This window comes from Hetaerina americana, unplaced genomic scaffold, assembly GCF_022747635.1.
Source record: "Hetaerina americana unplaced genomic scaffold, ioHetAmer1.1.p SCAF_7, whole genome shotgun sequence".
Taxonomy (NCBI): domain Eukaryota; kingdom Metazoa; phylum Arthropoda; class Insecta; order Odonata; family Calopterygidae; genus Hetaerina; species Hetaerina americana.
The window spans coordinates 80,464,945-80,484,112 of record NW_027287316.1 but is presented as its reverse complement, the minus strand read 5'-3'; the positions used below and the strand labels follow the sequence as shown (position 1 = coordinate 80,484,112).

At 38.6% G+C, this 19,168-nt stretch overlaps 2 protein-coding genes across 2 annotated transcripts; one reads left to right on the top strand and one right to left on the bottom strand.

Annotated features, from left to right (window-relative positions):
* Window positions 1-1,271: 1,271 nt before the first annotated feature.
* LOC139696283 (peptide deformylase, mitochondrial-like) lies at window positions 1,272-9,388 on the bottom strand. The gene is made up of 4 exons (XM_071594980.1): window positions 9,035-9,388; window positions 8,784-8,954; window positions 2,794-2,914; window positions 1,272-1,567 (listed from the first exon to the last, which is right to left on the bottom strand). The coding sequence occupies exons 1-4, from the start codon at window positions 9,260-9,262 to the stop codon at window positions 1,371-1,373; spliced, it is 717 nt and encodes a 238-aa protein (XP_071451081.1). The 5' UTR covers window positions 9,263-9,388; the 3' UTR covers window positions 1,272-1,370.
* Window positions 9,389-9,418: 30 nt separating this feature from the next.
* Window positions 9,419-16,337, top strand: RpL7 (ribosomal protein L7). The gene is made up of 7 exons (XM_071594978.1): window positions 9,419-9,527; window positions 9,712-9,844; window positions 9,939-10,114; window positions 10,198-10,288; window positions 10,461-10,617; window positions 13,160-13,257; window positions 16,161-16,337. The coding sequence occupies exons 1-7, from the start codon at window positions 9,517-9,519 to the stop codon at window positions 16,269-16,271; spliced, it is 777 nt and encodes a 258-aa protein (XP_071451079.1). The 5' UTR covers window positions 9,419-9,516; the 3' UTR covers window positions 16,272-16,337.
* Window positions 16,338-19,168: the final 2,831 nt, after the last annotated feature.

Here is a 19,168-nt window from a genome sequence, read left to right as displayed (position 1 = left end):
TCCAACGCATTATTTCACAGGATTTGACCATGCGCAAGGTGTGCGCCAAGATGGTGCCGAAAATTCTGCCACGGCGCACTCTTCGTCAGACAGCTCCTGGCCAAATACGGCGAGTGTCGACCAACAGGCAACGCGTGTGCGCATTTCCGAAGAAGTGTTAGCCAATTTAGCGACGTTGCCGCACCCGCCCTATTCTCCCGATCTTGCACCACCGGACTTCTTCTTTTTCCCCCTGATGAAAAGACAGCTCAAGGGACGACGTTTTGACTCGATAAAGGCCGTTGAAGAGGCTTCGACGAGGGTCATCAACGGGATCCCCAAAGAAAATTTCCAGCGGGCGTACGGGGAATGGGAGCAACGTTATACTAAGTGTGTAGCAGCTCAAGGAGCATACTTTGAAGATTATTAAGTCGATGTAAGTATATCGTCAATAAAATTCTTGTAAAAAAATCAGTCCTACCACTTTTGGTTGTGGCCCTGTATATGTCGTGAAATGTAGGTTTACATCAGTTTTTGGTAAAAGGTGATTGATTCTACTTGTAGCTTCACGAAGTAGCCATGGTATTTGAGTGTCATTTTACATAGCAGGCCTCGACATTTCACATATTTTTCCATTTCCTTCATAACCATGTTTATTTCCGCAAGAGTTAAAAACCTGAGCATGAAATAAATGTGGTGGTTAAGGAGAACAATATCAGATTTGTTGCCAACAACTGCCTGATTGTGTGGAAGGAATCTTTCCACAAATGACACGTTAACAGTTCTCCGTCACAGAGTCCCAAGGGCATCTGGCAGTCCAGTGTTGTGTGAGCTGGTATAATGGTGTCAAAGAATGTAGTTTAAAACATATGCAGCTATATTTTCCCAGTGGATGAATGGTCATTCGTGAGAGAGTCACAGTTAAAATACCAAAGGTCAGTTTGATGGGCGAGGGTATAGCTCACCTAGTACTAAGCCCAATGGTGAGAGAGTGAAACACACCAGGGTAAGGAGGTCCAGTTCCTTCCCCTTTGCCACCTATGGTTCCCCAGTAAGGTCTGGAACCAAAAAATTACAGAGCTTGAGTGAAGCTGAGGCTGCCTGGAGGCATTGCCAGGGATCAAAGCCAGGCCCCCCTCGTCAGTGGTCAAACCCTCTACCCCAGGACTGCCACGTCCCTTCTTGTAAGATATATATTTTGTTCAACAATATACATGAAAATTAGCTATCGATTAATGCATATTACTTAAAGAAAAACAATTCCGAGGAAGAAAAATGTTGACAAAGGCAACTAATCAACACGCATTTATTAATGAATGCAAGAGACCACAATGCCACCCTACTAAGACAAGAGGCAAGATAAGCTGTACACTGAAACCCATCAAGCAAGATCATTTGTGAGGGGCAAAGGTCAAGTAGAGGCGTCCACTGCGGGTGTTCACCTTCTGCCACAGCGGGAACTCAAAGGAGCCCTTCTCCATGGAGTCGATAAACATCCCCCCATTCAGGTGCTCCATTTCATGCTGGCAGATGCGAGCCGGCCACCCCCGACAATGCCACTCCACCTCCTCCCCCCTCTCATTCAAACCTGCAAAACAATTGAATCCTGAGAAGAGGACGTCATAGCACAATTTCTTCACCAACAACACAATAAACGCATACAAATTACAAGGAGAAAATGAATGTAGTTTAACCGCAGACTATACAAATCTGTATGTACGAGGGTCATCCGGAAAGTAGTACCCGTTCGTGCCGCATGAAGAGCTGACGACGCGAGTAGCCGCTGGACGAGGTCAGATAGCTTCAGTGGCTTGTCTGCCTTCTCTGAGCCAAGTTGCGTGACGCTAGCATTGCCTGTGTTGTTTCTGTGATTGTTTACAATGTTTAAAAAAATTGAGAACGCCGCCAGTTGTGAAGTGAGGGCAGTGATTAAATTCCTCAATGCAAGAAACGTTCGCCCATGTGATATTCATCGCCAATTAAAGGAGGTGTATGGAGCCAATGTAATGGATGAGTCGTCTGTTCGGCGGTGGTGTCGCAACTTCAACATGGGGAGGGGGAACACACACGACGATGAGCCTTCGGGGAGACCGTCTGTCATTACAGACCAACTGGTGAGCTCAGTTGACGAATTCGTGAGGAACGATCGGCGCGTCACAATTGATGACATCTGTGAGCATTTTCCCAATGTTTCTCGAACAATTGTTCATGAAATTGTTAAACACCATCTGCATTATGCAAAAATTTGTGCAAGATGGGTCCCTCGCGTATCTCAATGAGCTGGCGGCGAAGGACTATGCAGCAGGAATACAGAAACTTGTCACACGTTATGACAAATGCCTTAATTTGCTTGGAGATTATGTTGAGAAGTAGTTTAAAGTATCCTCTTTCAAATAAAATTTTTTATGTTTGTTAATATTTACTTTTGTGTCTTTATTTCACGAACGGGTACTACTTTCCGGATGACCCTCGTATGTAAATGCGCTATTTTAAATTAGAAGTAAGGATTGAAGTGCAGTGTTTACCATTGATTTGCATTATCGCTGAAAAAACTTCTTCATGAAGATAACAAAAAAAATTTTATATATTATTAAAAAGTCAAAAGACATACAACTCATCTATACTGGGCTATTTCCATAAAATCCAAGGAAACGTGTATAAATAAAATAGGATAATAAACACAGATGCAAGGATATAATAGTAAGCGATATTACAGATACTGATAGAAGAAGATTAAAATTTTGAGTTAGTCATCAAGGAACACATCTACACAACCAATAAGCTAGCAAACCCCACCAAAACCTAGAGACATACCTGTAACTCTGACTTCCAAAAACCTTGGCACAAGAGCAGAAAACCCTTTAACACTTTCACAGGCCTCTGGAAAGCTTACTTTGGTGTAATTCAAAACTTTCATCACAGGGTTGATAAAAACCTGCAATAAATACTTTTCAATGAAGATTGATTCGAAGCACAGTATATGTAGCACGTTAAATCTAGGCAAATACCATTATAAAATTGAATGTGTGAGTTATTGGCTGTGGGTATTTTTCTCTGTTTAGACAATCTTTTTTGCTATTTGAACGCCTTTGCCTGTTTCTAGGATGCTTCCACATTAACGAAGCTTGGGAATATTTGGTGCATACCAGTATAAAAATGAAGTGAATACAACAAGGCAAACAATAAAATGAGCATACAAGACACATATTCATAATAATTTTTTCCTGAAGAGAGCGTGACGTTCTGAATTCATCCCGGTCAAGGAAATTATTTTTACACTGAAATTATTGCATAGTGATGAACATTTAGCAGATGACTCCTTTTAAATTTACTGTCGGGGCATCTCCTGCATTTCCTTATAATCTGAAAGCAGACTGTTGGTTAAGTGTGTGTATGATTGGAGATCGTTTTGGAAATTGGATTGGAAAACTTGGCGATGCAAAAGATCTGCACTAAACTCGTCCCAAAGTTCTTAATGGACAACCAAGAGTAGAGTTGAGTGTTTTCTAGCAAAAACCTTCCACACTGGCATCGTGATGATTCCCCTACCCCCTTAGAGTCCCGACTTGGCAACAGCAAACTATTTGCTATTCCCAAAAGTGAAATCCTCCCTCCCTAACCCCCATGTGCCATCAAAGAAGCTTGCATGCATTCCCTCAAGGACCTTCCAGAATCCATCTACCAGGAAGCCTTCGAGTTGTGGAAAAGCGGTTCTGGCTAAAACGTGTGTGGATGTTCAAGGGATGTACTCCAAAGAATTTTGAGGCATTATTGCAATACCTGAAATAAATCTATTTTTCCAAAAATATTCCTGACACTTTTTTTACAAACCGTGCCTGTGCGTGTCTAAATTGCATTGAACTATGAGCTTGAAGAGTTTTGATTCCTTGATTATTATTATTAGGTAATCTAATGGTTAAGATGAGGTTTTGGATGGACACAACTACCAAATAAATATTTTGTGACTCCTAACAAAACACAAAATCCAGTATCCTACTCTACATTAGACCCCTCTTCATCTCTGAGTACTTTCTTCCTCCCTTCATCCCATCCAACATCCCTATCCTGTTCCTTCCCTTTCCTCGTTTGCCTAACATTCTCCCCTCTATCACAGTCTTCAACATCCCACTGCCGATCAATATCCCCTTCATCCACTTTTCCTGCCTCCATAGGATTTCTCCCAACAAACCCCTCTCTTCGCCCACCATACCAAGTACTTCCTCATTTGTTTTCTTCTCTGTCCATTTCACCTTCTCCATTCTTCTCCACACCCACATTTTAAAAGCCTGCAATCTATGTCTATCCTCCTGCTTCAATGACCACGTTTCCGCGCCGTACATAGCTACGCTCCATATTAAAGTTTAAAAGAGTATTTTCTTAACATCCTTACTCAACGTCCCTGTCATCAACTCCCTCCTCCTTGTGAAAGCCTCTTTGCCTAGTGCAATTCTTCTCCTTACGTCCCCACTACTTTGACCGTGTCGGTCCAAAACACTTCCGAGATACGTGAACTGTTCTATCTGCTCTAGTTTTTGCCCTCCTATTTTAATGTTTCCTGATATGCAATTCAAAATGGCAAATTAAATCAGGGTTATCACTTGTTTAAAATTACCAATAACTCTCCAAGATACACCCAAGATTACAGAACCCATCTGAAAATGCACACCATTAATAGTCTATTGGTAAGAGGCACATTGAACAATGAACTTTTAAGTACGCTGAAGTTATATAATACACTTTGTTTAATTGAAAGTGGAAACTATCTTCCTATGACTATTCGTGTTTAATGGTGACTGTGAAACTACTCCTGGTCTAAGAACATGATGTATTCCTGAAATTCACCACCATTATCACTGCCCCTTTTCAAGTGGTATCCTCATGTTCTAATGGTCATTCCTTAGTACTTGATTGAAGCTGAAGCATTTGACTCTGGCAGACATATTTCTTTTTTCACAAATGAGTAAACCAATCCTAAGTAGACCGCTCACTGAATGTATGGGCTAATGAATTGTGTTTGAATTGACTGAGCCCTTGACAACGTAGCCACCACAGAGGATTCAACATCCAGCACTCGGCAGTTGTGGAATGTGGCGACCATAGTAAGGATACTCTACGAACCATCCTTCCCCCACACCGCCCAGTTTCTCCAGAGATACACACTCGGATGATGGAAGATTTTGGTTTAAGACAAATATGAGAGTTGCTGCTTTTACATGGAGGCAAGGCCAATTTCATGCATTGGACTCAACTGTGTCACATGTGAATGAAGCAACGGTGGTATATTCTAAAATTTAAGTATCAATATCTTTGTTCTCAAATAAAATGTTTAATAAAAGTAAAGTTACTACTATCCTAAACCCCCAGCCAATGTTATTTTATTTTATCGCAAAGCTGTGTGCCAGGATCTATTGAGGCAATAGTCATGAAAAATTGGAAGAAGAAATTGTTAAAACATACACCTCTCTCTTCATTTTGTGGCAAAAGAATTCTAATAAAGAGAGAGAAGTTCCTTCTTTGAAACACGCTACTTTTTAATCACTCTGATCTGCAGATTTGGATTGGTCGATCGATCAAGGTGATTTTCGAATGAACCCCGAGACTTCTGCCAAACTTGTAAGTCCCAACTAATACATTGCTAAAGCAAACATAAACACAGTATTCTACATTACAGCCATGTTAGGGCACCACCCATACATGCAGAAATATTGGTAATATATGCATTTCAATGCATATTAGATGATATACAGAAACATTCATGCACATTAATATGCATCGTGCAATAATTGGTGTTTATGGCTGAATCATTAAATTTTAGCCTTCATGCTAATATGCTCAAGGGCTTGGGTTCCATTTTATTATGATGGCGTATCATGTGATGAAAGAATGAGATTAATGTGCTTAAATCTGGCTGTGATGTTATCTAACTCTTGTATTTTATCTTGAGTTTGACTCCACCAATTTAATATGGTGCCATAATTATTCCCTAAGTGTCATTAGAAAAATCAGGTATCCTGAACCTTTCCGGTGGAGGCTAGTGAGAGAGATTAGAGGCTTTTGAAATGCAGGCGTTGAGATGAATGAAGAAAAAATGAATGGATAGGAAAACAAATGATTAAGTTCAAGACATGGTATGGAAAGAGCAGTATCTGTTGGGAAAAATTCAAAGAAGGCAGCAGGACAAGTGAATGCAGGAGATACTGAGAGAGGCAACGAGATGCTGAAGATAGTGATGAAGGGGAGAATAGTGGGAAAAATAGGTGGAGGGAGGTAAACAATAGGCATTTTGGATGGAGTTAGAAGGGAGATGAAAGGTATGCGGAGCTAAAGAATGAGGCATTATACCACATAGAATTGGGTAAATGACAATGTGTAATGCTACTTAGGGCTTACAAGTAAAGTAGGGAGTAGTCCCAGGATCCATCAAAAATCTATCCTAAGTGGTGGTGCAGTTTGCATCGTGAATGCATTTTCCCCCCTCCCCCCCAATAAACCACCCATGTATTGAGTAATTGCAAATAGTCCTGGATAGTTAAGACAATACATTTTTTCTTGCTGCCTGGGGAAAAGCAACACTATTAATTCTTTTATGCTGTACCTGGTTTAATTCCCTGTTAAAGTATACTTAAAAGGAAACTTTTCTCCTTGTAAGTAGGAAACTTCTGATTGAAATCTTATGGAATTTAATAATGTTATTGAAGGCAGCCATAAAGGTTAGCCACCCATACTTTTCAATCAGACTCAAACACGGACGGCCTAGCGAATGTTGCCGAATGCTGCCAGCGATGCTGGCAATAGTGTGCGTATTTGGAATGGTCTTATAGATGGCTCATCTCTAGCCCTTTATACCTCCTTAATAAATCTTTTGACCTTGTTCCTTGGGTATTTCTTTATCCGTGTATTGTTTTCTACTTGCATGTACCATATACATTTATAACTTAGATAGCATATATCTGCTTTTTAACAGTAATTTGTGAGGATGTACAACATATTACTGCACTATGAATTGAATTAAGTATGTCATTGTTTTTAATCCAGGATAGTTATTCAAAGTGCTAAGGAAGGTAATTATGAAAAGCATGTTCACATTGGCACAGATGAGAAAAGATGACTAACTATTAATGGTGGTCTAAGAGAAGTCTTAAAATGTGCTGTTCAAAAAAATGTCAGAAGGGCCCCCTAGGTCTGGAGCAAGTAATAATGATTATATTTTCGTCAATAAATGGCATTTGGAAGAGGTGATAAATAATTTGCAAAAGTAAAAATTGAACTGATTGAGAAAGAAGTTACATGACAGTGAAAAATGAGTATATACCATTGTACAGGGTGCAGATACATAACTTCCTTTTTGAATGAGGTTTTGCTTTATAAAAAAGGAAGTTATGCTGCCGCACCCTGTATTATCAAAGAATAATAAATTAAATTAGGCAAAAGGTAAAAAACCCAAGAGAAAGCCAACAAAGGATTTGCATGAAGAAGTGCAAAATATACAGATACACACATGAAAATTTTGAGGCCATAGGAAAAGAAACCGAAATACAATTCAGGCAGGGGATGGAGGGATAATTTAATAGAAGATGAGAATAAAGTGTAGAGGTGAAAGAACACAGAACAATTGCAATGGAAGGGATCTCGGCACAAACAAAATTGAAAAGAAAGTTGTTGATGATACTAAAGGGATTAGAATTTTATTCACTATTGGATTAACAGGAAACATTGTTCCGGCCGAATAAAAGTCCCTGGAATCAATGCCATTACACCAAAGTTCATTAAAAATGCTGGAGATATGACTTTAATGAATCTGAACAAAATCATCTATTATGATCACTCAAGAGGAAAAATACCTGTGAACTTCCAGAAGAAGGTAATTGTGCCTCACCTCAACAAGAAGATGGAAGACACGTGTAAAACCTTTAGACCTATATGCCTGACTGCACATATATACTCAGGCCAAAATTCACACAAACACACAGCAGAATTTGTCAGTGAAGACTAAGATGGATTTTGAAATAATGGGGGCACTAAACAGGCTACTTTGGCTCTTCTAAGTAAAATAGATAAGGCATATGAGAAATTCACTGTATTTGCTGGCATAGAAAAAGTATTATTATGTCACATGGAACAAAATACTTCTTATTCTAATTTAAGAAAGTGGAACTAGGAATGGAAGAAGAAAAAAAAGGAAATGCCGGAGAAAGCCTAGTTTCTCCAACATACGAGGAAACTGACAAAAAACAAATTTGGATGAACTTCTTTTCAAAAAATTGGACCGTGCTTTTGTAGCAGTAATGTACTGAAGAGATTGGAGGCATTACAATCGTGGTGCTATACATAAAAATGATAAAGATAAAATGGATATTTTCATGGACGAACGGTGAAAACGATGATTTCCTCTGTAAATAATAGGGAAATGATTAACCAATGGTATAGAAGTTATTACTTTATTGACGTATTTACTAAAAAGAATGAGCATTTGGGAATAAAATTTTAATTTCTAAATTATTTAATTTTAACCAAGCTAAAGAATTTGCATTTTATGAGCATTTCAAGAGAGATGTGCTATTCTTTGGACTTGCCATTGAATCCTGGTTTATTTTCTATATCACGCCAATTTTTTACCACTGAAAAAAAACACGAAAATTCATTGGCATCTAATGAATGGAATAGCGGGTTATACGTATGCACATGCATTCATTCTTTCACTTCCAGATAAACAATTTCTGCACATTCACTTTGCCTTTACAATTTAGTTTAAGAGGCGAAATTTTTAACATAGATCTAAATATATATGGGAAACTATAATTAACCTTTAAAGGAAAGGATGAAATTTCCCGTAACTGAATTATTTCTTTACTGAATTCTTCCTTCTTGAGTTCAGAAAATTCAACGGCAAATATTCTTAAGGGAATACCTATCTGCGGCGCCGCCATTCCGACTGCATCGTATCCTTTCATTGTTTTCCTGAGCTTCTTTATTATCTGCAATTAAAAGAGATTCTTCACAGCACTGATAATAAAATAAAATAGCCAAAAGCAAATGTGTCATACACTTAACTAACAAGCTGTATCTTGTCGGACATAATTTCCTCGGGGTTTACTAATTCCGCTTTGGTTCTCAGCACTGGATCACCAATTTGACACACATGGTCATATGGAGGAACTGGATTATTAGGCAGCCAAAAGGTTCGATACATATGAGCCAGTTTTCGAAAACTAAACATTCGCTTGCTATATACTAAATTAATTAGCCGTTTCTCAAGGCAAAATATAGGCTGATGGCACCACATCTTGTAACAGCTTGAGTCATCAACGTCACACTAAGAAAACTGTGCCCTAATTTATTTTCATTTTATTTCAATGGTTATTCCCTTGAAACCCCTTTCCAGCTGATCTTTCCTCTTTAACATTTGGCGCTACTACCACATTCAATTTTTTTCAAAGTGCCATAACCGCCATCTTTCGCCGAAATATCGAAACGACCGAAAGTGTTAGACAGATAAGTGACATACGATTAAGCAAGGTCTCTTCCGAGTTCAGGACAATGGCGGACGCGTAAGTACACGTTGGCGTAATTTAAATCTATTTCCATCCATCTAGTTTTTAACGTTTATGCATAATATTATTGTAGCCTTTCGTTTTGTGAATGGATTTAATTTACTACTTAGCACTTTACTTGATGTAATTTTGATTGAGAATGTGTATTTAGTGTCGGGTACCAATGTGATATTTCTTTCAGAGCCAAAGTGGAAAAGAAGCCGGAGAAGAAGGCGACGCTTTCTAAAAAGCTGCCAGCCGTTCCAGAATCCGTTCTGAAAAGAAGGAAACGGCGTTTAGAATCAAGAGCGGCAATAATAAGAAGTAACTTAAAGGTAATCAATTTCATTGCGATGTTCAACACGTGTGTGGTTGAAGTTCTCAATCTGGTGTTTTGATATGAACGTTATATTGTGATTATTCTCGCAGAGGAAATCAGCGGCGATCAAAACAAGAAAGGAGATATTCAAGAGAGCCGAAAAATATGTTAAGGAGTACCGAAGACGTGAGCGTGATGAAATTAGGCTAGCACGGCAGGCGAGGAACCGTAAAAATTATTACATACCAGGGGAGCCACGTTTGGCATTTGTTATCCGTATAAGAGGGTATTTATTACTTTAATATCTGTTTTAACCACTTCAAACATTGGTATCCTATGCTTATACCTTTTAATTTTCTTTTTAACTAGTATTAACCAAGTGTCTCCGAAGGTGCGCAAGGTGTTGCAGCTGTTTCGGTTGCGGCAAATAAACAATGGAATTTTCTTGAAGCTCAACAAGGTAATTGCAAATGGCTCTTGGAATTTGGTAATTCCTTCTATATATGATGACCCTTGTTTACTGAATTTGATTGATTATAAACCACATTCACCTTGGAGAACTGAGGATTGGTCAACTTCGCATAACTTATTGTGCTCTGATGCAAGAACTAATTCAATTTTATTCTATTCAGGCAACCCTGAACATGCTGAGAATATGCGAGCCCTACGTGACCTGGGGATATCCAAATCTTAAGAGTGTTAGAGAATTGATTTACAAGAGGGGGTTTGCCAAGATCAACGGACAGCGGATTCCTATTACCTCAAATTCCATTATTGAGAGTCGGCTTGGTAAGTTAGGCGTTCAAGAGACCCCCGTTGAATAGTTCTAATAGTGGTCCTTGCGTAGAGCCTGTATTCTTTTAATTTACTTAGCAATTTGTTGTAAATTGGTGTCTATGTCCGGATATACCTTTGTTGCTGAGTACTAACCGGAGGGACGATTGGGGTGAGGGTAGAGCTCATTTAGTGCGTACACCAATGATTGTGAATTTCGCACACCCGGGTAAAAATGAAATCAATTCCTTATCCTGCGCCGCGTATGGTTTCCCGGTTGTCTATGGTAGCGGAAAAATCCGCTCGGGTAATTTAAGGGTGTCCAGAAATGTGTCTGGGAATTGAATTCGGACCCTCGGCTCAGTAGCCCTGCGCTCAACCCACTGCACTTACACGTCATCACTATTGTGGAATTTACTATCAATGAATTTCTTTACTATTGGTTGCTTCTCTTGCCTACATATTTTCCTTCGGCATGTGGCTGTATGCAAATACAAACATAGTCCCGTAGATTTTTGTCTGCTGTTCTAATGTCGTTGACTCATTTCACGCGATGCAAGTATTAAGGAAGACGTTGTGGCATTATAACCTAGATAAAGCTTTACTGCGTAAACTAGAGTTGTTGCTATGAAGGGTAAATGAATTCTTATAGAGGGGCTATGTTAATCAATTAACTCCAGTATATGTCACAGGAACCATTTAATAGTTAATTCAAAATTTGACGGAAAAATTACCTCCTTTCATCTATTTGCTATACTAATCTTATATCAAATTGGCACTGTGAGGCAACCGAAAATTTTATGTAACAGTCAAGTGGAAAGTATATAAGCGAAATATTATTTGCAAGTTTCTCTTGTTATTTTGCAGCCCTAAAGATTAGAGATAATTTTTAACTAATATTATTGAATAGGCTTTCGATGAATAGCTGTGCTTAGTTATCTTAAAATAGAGGAAATGAAATTAGCTCTAATCTGACATCTAACTTAGACTTGTGCCCATTACCATTTGTGAAAGTGTTTTCGTTTCTAATTCCATTTTGAAAAATATGAGTGAATCGATTATGTATTGGGCATATGAAGTCAGTAAATGTATAAAGTCTAAAAATATAAATACTATTACCACACTTGTATAATGCTTGCCGATATGAAGTTATCTCACGGTCTAAGGCAGGAGGCCAATATCTTTTATGTTGTATTTTAGAAATGTTGAAGTGCAAATACTGTTAAATGTGGACAGTTGGTTTCCTTGAACTGTCCAGTGAAAAATGCTTGTTTTTTTGCCATGCACACATCAACAATTTGTGTGGTTGCCATTTTGTATAATCAAACATTTTATGCTTTAAAACTGATATCTGGTAAGGATTTTTTGTGCATTCAATCTATTTTGATAAGTTAGTTAAGTCCCATTGGTAATATTCTTGAACATTTAAATTTTAATAGCACGTTTCCACTTAAATTGGGAGGTCACACCTTGCTGTTATTTTATTGAATTCATATTTGCACTGTTGACAACTTTTGCTTTTCCTGGTCTTCCTCCCAGCTTGAAAAATCAATATCCTGCTATTATTCTGCCATCTTTGGTTAATCATGTTATTAAGCAATTCCCTTCAACCTTATCCCTTGGCTATAATGACATTCCCAAATTTGTAACCTGACTTGTAGCTTTTAGAGGAAATTGCTTTCAAAAATAAGAATCTTAGGGTTTGTTTATTTACACAATTATCGCAAAATTTATCATTGCAACGTTGCCAAGGGGTTATTTTAAGACCCCCTCTAATATGGTATGGTTTGATTCAGAGACTTCTATATGATATATGTTATGGCTATATTCAGAGACTACTACATCTATATGATTCCCCTGCGGCAAAGGTGTGTGGCGGGGAGTGTTAGGTTACCACCCGTGAAAAGGAACAAAAACAAACTTGACTTTTGCTGCTTATTGCTTTTTAAAGTAATTTTATTAATTCGTTTTTATTACTAGTTTTAATATATAGTTTGGCCTCAAAATTGATAATCATAGAGGAAATGAAGGGGGATTTGTGGAGGGAAGTTCTTAGCAGTTAAAAGTTCGGCAGGGGGTTGAAGGCTTCAGGGTGCTCATAGTTGCGAGTGTGGCAATGGTTTTTGCCCTACATCAGTAATATTTCAAGTATAGTTTAAAAGTTGTAAACACACAGTCAAACTCCAGCCATGTGTTTCACAGTCTCTTGTGGTAGTGAGGGTATTAGAGGTGTTTTGATGGGAATTCCACCAAGGAGATGGTTACTGCCCCTAGTCTGCCCTTTTTTTCGCAAGTGCAATTTGCTTTGATGTTCTTCACAAATAACACAATTTATTAACTTATTTTGATAGAAAGTGGTGTGGTGTGGGAAAGATCACACAACCTGACTAAAGCTGAGGATGCCAAGTCTCTTGGCATTGAAGTCCGCTGAGCTGAATGCTCTCTATCCCACTCAAATGTTAGACACACTGTGATAGTAGATTGGCGGTTTTTAAATTTTTGTATTTGTCAATGAATTGTTTTCGTTTGATTAGCCTTGCCTTTTTCTTTTGAACAGGGAAAATGAATTTAATCTGCATGGAGGACCTTATTCATGAGATTTTTGTAGTTGGAAAGAACTTCAAGTATGCCTCCAACTTCTTGTGGCCATTTAAGGTACTGTGTTAATGTGGTTCATAATTAAAGTCACGTGCTGTTATTCTTCATTACATTCCCTCTTATTCATTGTTATATTTTTGTGTGACTTGTGAAAATAATGTTTAGGTGCTTGTTTTTTCATTGTCTAAACCACCAATTTGTTGTTTTTGGAGTCTTTATCATAATCTTTATTTGTTATTGAAGGGTTATTTACCATATTATACAGTAAATCTAATTGAAAGCTCAAAGCAGCACCTGTAAACATGGTATTATACATTTTGCTTAATATTAAGTCTAAGTTGGCCAAGAAATTCATTGGCTGATTGAAAAAGCCTGGTTGGTTGCCGATTATGCAGTTAGGGTTTGGATGTTGAAAATTTGTAGCTGTCTGCAGAGGCTGTCTAGTAGTAATTAAATAGCATAATGCTCATGAATTTCACTGATTCTTCTGCCTTAATCAAATGAGAATATGTAGTATTTAGCCTGCATCTGTGTGTATCATAAATAAGAACTTGGATGTCAAGAGATGATTTACATTTTCTTCAACATCGCATAGTATAACAATTTTAGGTTTTAAATTGTCGAAACACAAGTAGTGCTGTTCAGCGGTTTGCAGTTACTGCTTGAAACTGCATTAGACATCATTCTGACATCTGCTCTCTCGTGGATGGGAAAAGGATACATACTTGACACCAGGGGATTTGTTTTCCACAACTTCGCAAGTCTTGGAGAAACTATAATGGGCAGCAGGGTTTCAAATCGGTCTCAGAGATGTTTTAACTTAATCATAGGCAATAGTCATGGCAAAGCATGCGAATTCAGGTCGGTGTTCAGTGAATATGTTAATCTGATATGTGCCCGTGGGTCATTATCAGACAATTAAGGATTTGTATCTAACTGGTGTTAATTTAATCAACATCTAGTGTAATATTATTTATTTAATTTCAAGTTTTTCATTGGAAGCAGCTGCACCAAAGAAAATTTATTTCATCACCATGATAGTTAAGAAATTAAATTTATAAATTGTGCAATGATGTGTGTATAGTACAAAACTAAAGAAAATAAGCATTGTCTATCTTAAAATTGTTTATATAGTTGTCTTAAGATTTGGAAGGTATGCTGCTGTTTCCCTCGAGTGATCTCAATGACCAGCTAATCCCAGAACTCACTGCAAACAGTTGAAACCCAGTTTTGTGTTTGCAAATCGATACACATTTCTAGAAATAATTTTTAATTTCCCTTATCTTTGTTAAGTTAAGATAAATAATAACTTAATTTAATTCCACCAGCACTGCCTGTCCAAAATCCCAAAAAAACAGCAACTTACCGTACTTTTGAAATATGGTGATTAGAGAACTGTTTTGAAAGAGCAAATCACTCAGATTGCATTTGTCTTTGCTGTGTGCAACTTGGAGATCAAATTTTTAGCCGCGGGTGTCATTTGTATATGGAATAATATTAATTTATTTATCAACTTAATTGGGCAAGATTGAGACTTGTCTTTTCTTCCACCTAACCCTTGGACATTACATTGAACACAATTACATACACTCAAGCCCTTGGTGGAGGAAAGTCCACCTAGGACTTGAATCCATGACCCCTGGGTTAGCAGGTGAGGACATAAGGCCACCAGGGCCGACAAAGAGAACAAAACTGCCATTGAATGTTTAAATTCTGCAAGAATGCCCGAAGACTCGAGTAATTCTCAACTTGCTGAGAGACCAAGGGTGGGGTGGGAATGACCGACTGTTCCATGGAGGTTGCTTGTTTTATGGGCTTCCTCTTTCCAAAATGTCGGAGAGAAATGGATTTGCTTTCTGGTTTGATCTCTTGCACTCATGAGAACATGTGGAAGTGATCCGACAGACAAATAGCTCTGAAGTGTTTCTTGTGTTCATTGTGAAATGCCTTTGCTGCTTTTCGTCAGGGAATTCCATTCTATGGATCAATTTTTTGTAAGACTTAAGATAGGTTACATATAGGTGATTTACACTGTGCTCCATTGTGGGAAATTCGGGGAATGCTTTGTAAAAATTCAGTATTTGCCACTTTTGATTTGTAGGGTTGTCCTTATGTCATTTTTAGATTTTGGAGAGGGATAATATGCATTATTTGCACCAAATTTGGAAAAAGGGGTGGCTATAAACACCCATGCTTCACAATGTATACATGTATGTGGTGGAAATGGGAGGCGAGGCATGGGCAGAAGTGTAGATAAGAATGACAGCTAATAGGGAATTCATACAATCAACCAGGTTTGCAGATGATCAAGTTTGAGTTAGTCAGCCAAGCTCAGTCAAACATTTTGATTTGTTTAAGTTTTATTTTCATCTGAGACCTACTTTCCCACTGAATTTTAAGTGTGCTCAGGAATGCTTGCAACCCCTTGGCTGACTTGCAAACTAAAGCTTGGCTTTCATGCAGGGACATCCTTGTCTGCCTCGCTCTGATGGAAATGCTACTGCTGAGGGAAAATCTAGTTGTAGTGCTCCTGAAATCTTTTGACAGGATTGAGTTAATGTGTACGTTTTGTGTTCTATTTATTTGTGGGTGACATATTGTAAGGTAAAAAAACTGATGATTGTCAACTCCTTTATTCTACCCATCTGCCATCACATATTCTTGGGTTGGTCCTGTTTGTGAAAGCATGCTAACTAAAGTGAAGGGACGTCTCAAAAGGCGAGGGGGCCATAAATTGTTCTTTTGGTAGTGATGTTGATTTGTGGATTGGTTGGGCTTGTGGATGAATAGTGGGCCTGGTATAGTCATTCTAATTTAGTTGGCGGCCCTGTTGAATTTTGTCCTGGTTTTCTGTTGAGGAAGCTGTGTGGATGTTATATGGCTTCATTCACTCAGTCTGCTCTAATAAATGGTTTTGTCCCATCCTTCATTTTTTGAAATGGTGTCATTTGTTCTTTCAGCTCAACACACCCACTGGTGGCTGGCGCAAGAAGACAAACCATTACGTGGAGGGAGGTGACTTTGGTAATCGTGAGGATAAGATCAACGAGTTGTTACGGCGAATGGTTTAACTTCCTCCTATTGGTGATTTTTGTTTATGTAATAGAACCAATAAAAGTCCCTGGGAGTTCCCATTGCATGTTTGTTGTCATTTCTCTGCATTCTTCAATTCCAGTGGTGTTATCATGGTGTCCTAGTGGCATAGCATCATCATTGGCACGTTCTTCACCTCCTGCCCAATCATGTGGAAATAATAATAGCAGCCTATTTTATGTGAAAACCAAAAGAAAAGTATCTATACTCTAGTAATTTGAGTTTTTCATGGTAGAAGTTTAAATGCCTTTCGTTGATGCCAGGATTTGAGATTTAGTTGAATTCTCAGATTTTGAAGTTGATTGTTTTTTATGAAATCGCAGTATTGAGTTCTGGTTGCAAATATGTCATGGTTTGGTGTGAACAATCATATTGGAGGCAAGTTTCAGGACAATCATCCTTTGATGATTGGATTCTGGATTAGAATAATGCCATGTCTGTTTTGCATGAAAGATATCCTTACATTGAAAGTACAGTAAGATCCAAGTGGCAGTTGAAACCACTGAGGGTTAGTGTTATGAAAATGTTCAAAATTGAGATGTTGATTTTTAAATTTGAGTATGTAAACTAAATTTGACATTCATTAATGATTTAAAATTCTGAGAAGTAAATATGCAACCTTGAATCCTAGTAAATATGAGGGGGCGCAAAAATAACAGGAATGTTGTTGTAGATTCTTAAGTTCTCTATTCATTTACATTACATTTTGATGCCTTAAAAGTATTCCGCATTGACCACAATGCACTCCTTCAAACAATACTTCCAATGTTCGAAATATTTCTGAAATTCATTTATCGGGATGTCCTTTCGGACTTCTAGTGGTCTTTGTTTTACCCCTGAAGTTGAAAGGGCATTCCTTTCATGTCCCTTTTGAGTCAGGTGCGTAAAGAAGTCCGGGAGCTAAATCCGGTGAGTAGGGAGGGTGGACAATCGATATCATGCCGTGTTTTGTCAAAAATGCATCACAGAGAGGGCTGGCGAGTGAGATGGCTAGGGACAAATTTGGCTGCAACCCTTCTCTTGTGCAAACATTAAGATATAGAATCCTCTGAATTGAATTCCATGTCACTCCAGACATCTCACTAAGTTAATCAATGGTTCTGCGACAGTCTTCGCGAATGAGGGCATTGATTTTGTCGATGTTTTCGTCAGTTCGTGATGTTGAAGGGCGACCTGAACAGGGTTGGTCTTCAATTGACATTTCACCATTTTTAAAACATGTAAACCACTCGTAACTCTGGTTTTGCTTAGGGCAGCCTCCCCTTAAGCAGTCTTGAGCATTACAATGGTTTCCGAGGCTGATTTCCCCAGCAGGGAACAAAATTTCACTGCAGCACATTGCTCTTGATATTCCGCCATCACGTTTTTTGTGGAAATGAAAAAAGTTGTTTCACTGAAACAGCTCTCACGGACAGCTCAATCCAGTCATAGCGACGGCGCTGCGTATACTGACGGGGGCGTGAGCCTGATGTACGACCGGCCAAAGAAGGCTTACCCCACTGCAGCCCAGTTCCCGTTACTTTTGGGTTTCCCCTGGGAGTGGGATGTGTGGAGTTTAGTAGAGAATTGTGGCTCTTCCAAGTGATGGAAGGAATAACAAAGATCTTGGTGGTTTCCATAGATAATTCATCTCCCCTCGAACCAACTGTTCAGTCCAGTCTCCAATGCTCAAATGTACTTGATTTATTCAACAAAGTTCTGCATTCTGTCTAACATAAAATTCAAACAGATTGAACCTGATACATACAGAAAACAATATAGATGGAAAGGAAACCTAAGTTGCACAGAAAGAGGCCATTGGCAGAAATTTGTAGAACGCCAGAGAAGTGGATGAGAAACATTGGTTTTAATATATGAGAATTCAGGGAAAGTGATGAATGAGAAAATTGTCATTCAAGACCATGTTGAAATTAGTCAAATTTCTGCTGGGCGTAAAATATTGTTTATGCCGCTTCCTTACCCCCAAAATTAGATTTGCAACAATTCTACATACCTGGGATACTTCTGAACTCCCTCGCTTGAGCAGTGACGAAGAAAGGTGGACGTTAGGTAGTCCTATTTCTCTATTATCATCTCTGGTTGCTAACCAATGTGGAAGAAGGCCAACACATGTGCCAAGAATCATGGATGGTGACTACTCCGGTATTTGCCGATGGCCTTAAAGACTACATTGCAAAACGTAGCCTTGGGACAGAGGAGGGAATCCTGGTGGACTATCCCAAATGACATGAGGTGTGAAGTGCATTCTTATCAAGGTGGTCCTCATACTAGGGGAGGAACAGCTGCTGCGAGGAAGGGATAAGCCGCTGTGCCTTGGCACATTCCTGCTTAATCATGGTAGTGAGGACCCTCACCCCTTTGCTGGGATGAATGCAATGTCCCTTGGACCCTGAAACATATATTTACAGTTTCTGGTACGTATTAGGGTCATGGAAATTAACTGGGCATTATACGTGCAGGACACATGAAACCTTTCAAGAATATTCTTGGAGACAAGCCTGTCTGATGACTGGACAGGGTAATTTTGTTTTTAAATTGATGATTCCTTGAAATTAAGTTTTAAGAGACTACTTCTAAAATGGTTATTGATTAAAGTTTCAAATGGAATAAATTTAAACAGCATATAATTGAATACTTAACATTTGTTAGGTTTCTTGTATAAACTTTAGGTCTCGAAGGGAGTTAACTGACCAAAGATGTCATAGCACCCCAACTGTTGCATTACTGTTCTCCATTGATTCACTTCCTGGATCGGAAAAATGATCAACTTGACCTAATTTTTTATCTGTAATTTTAGTAATTCACATCCTTGGCCTCCTACTGCTAGAGAACCTACTTTCATCAGTCTATACATAGGTGCATGTAAAATTATCTC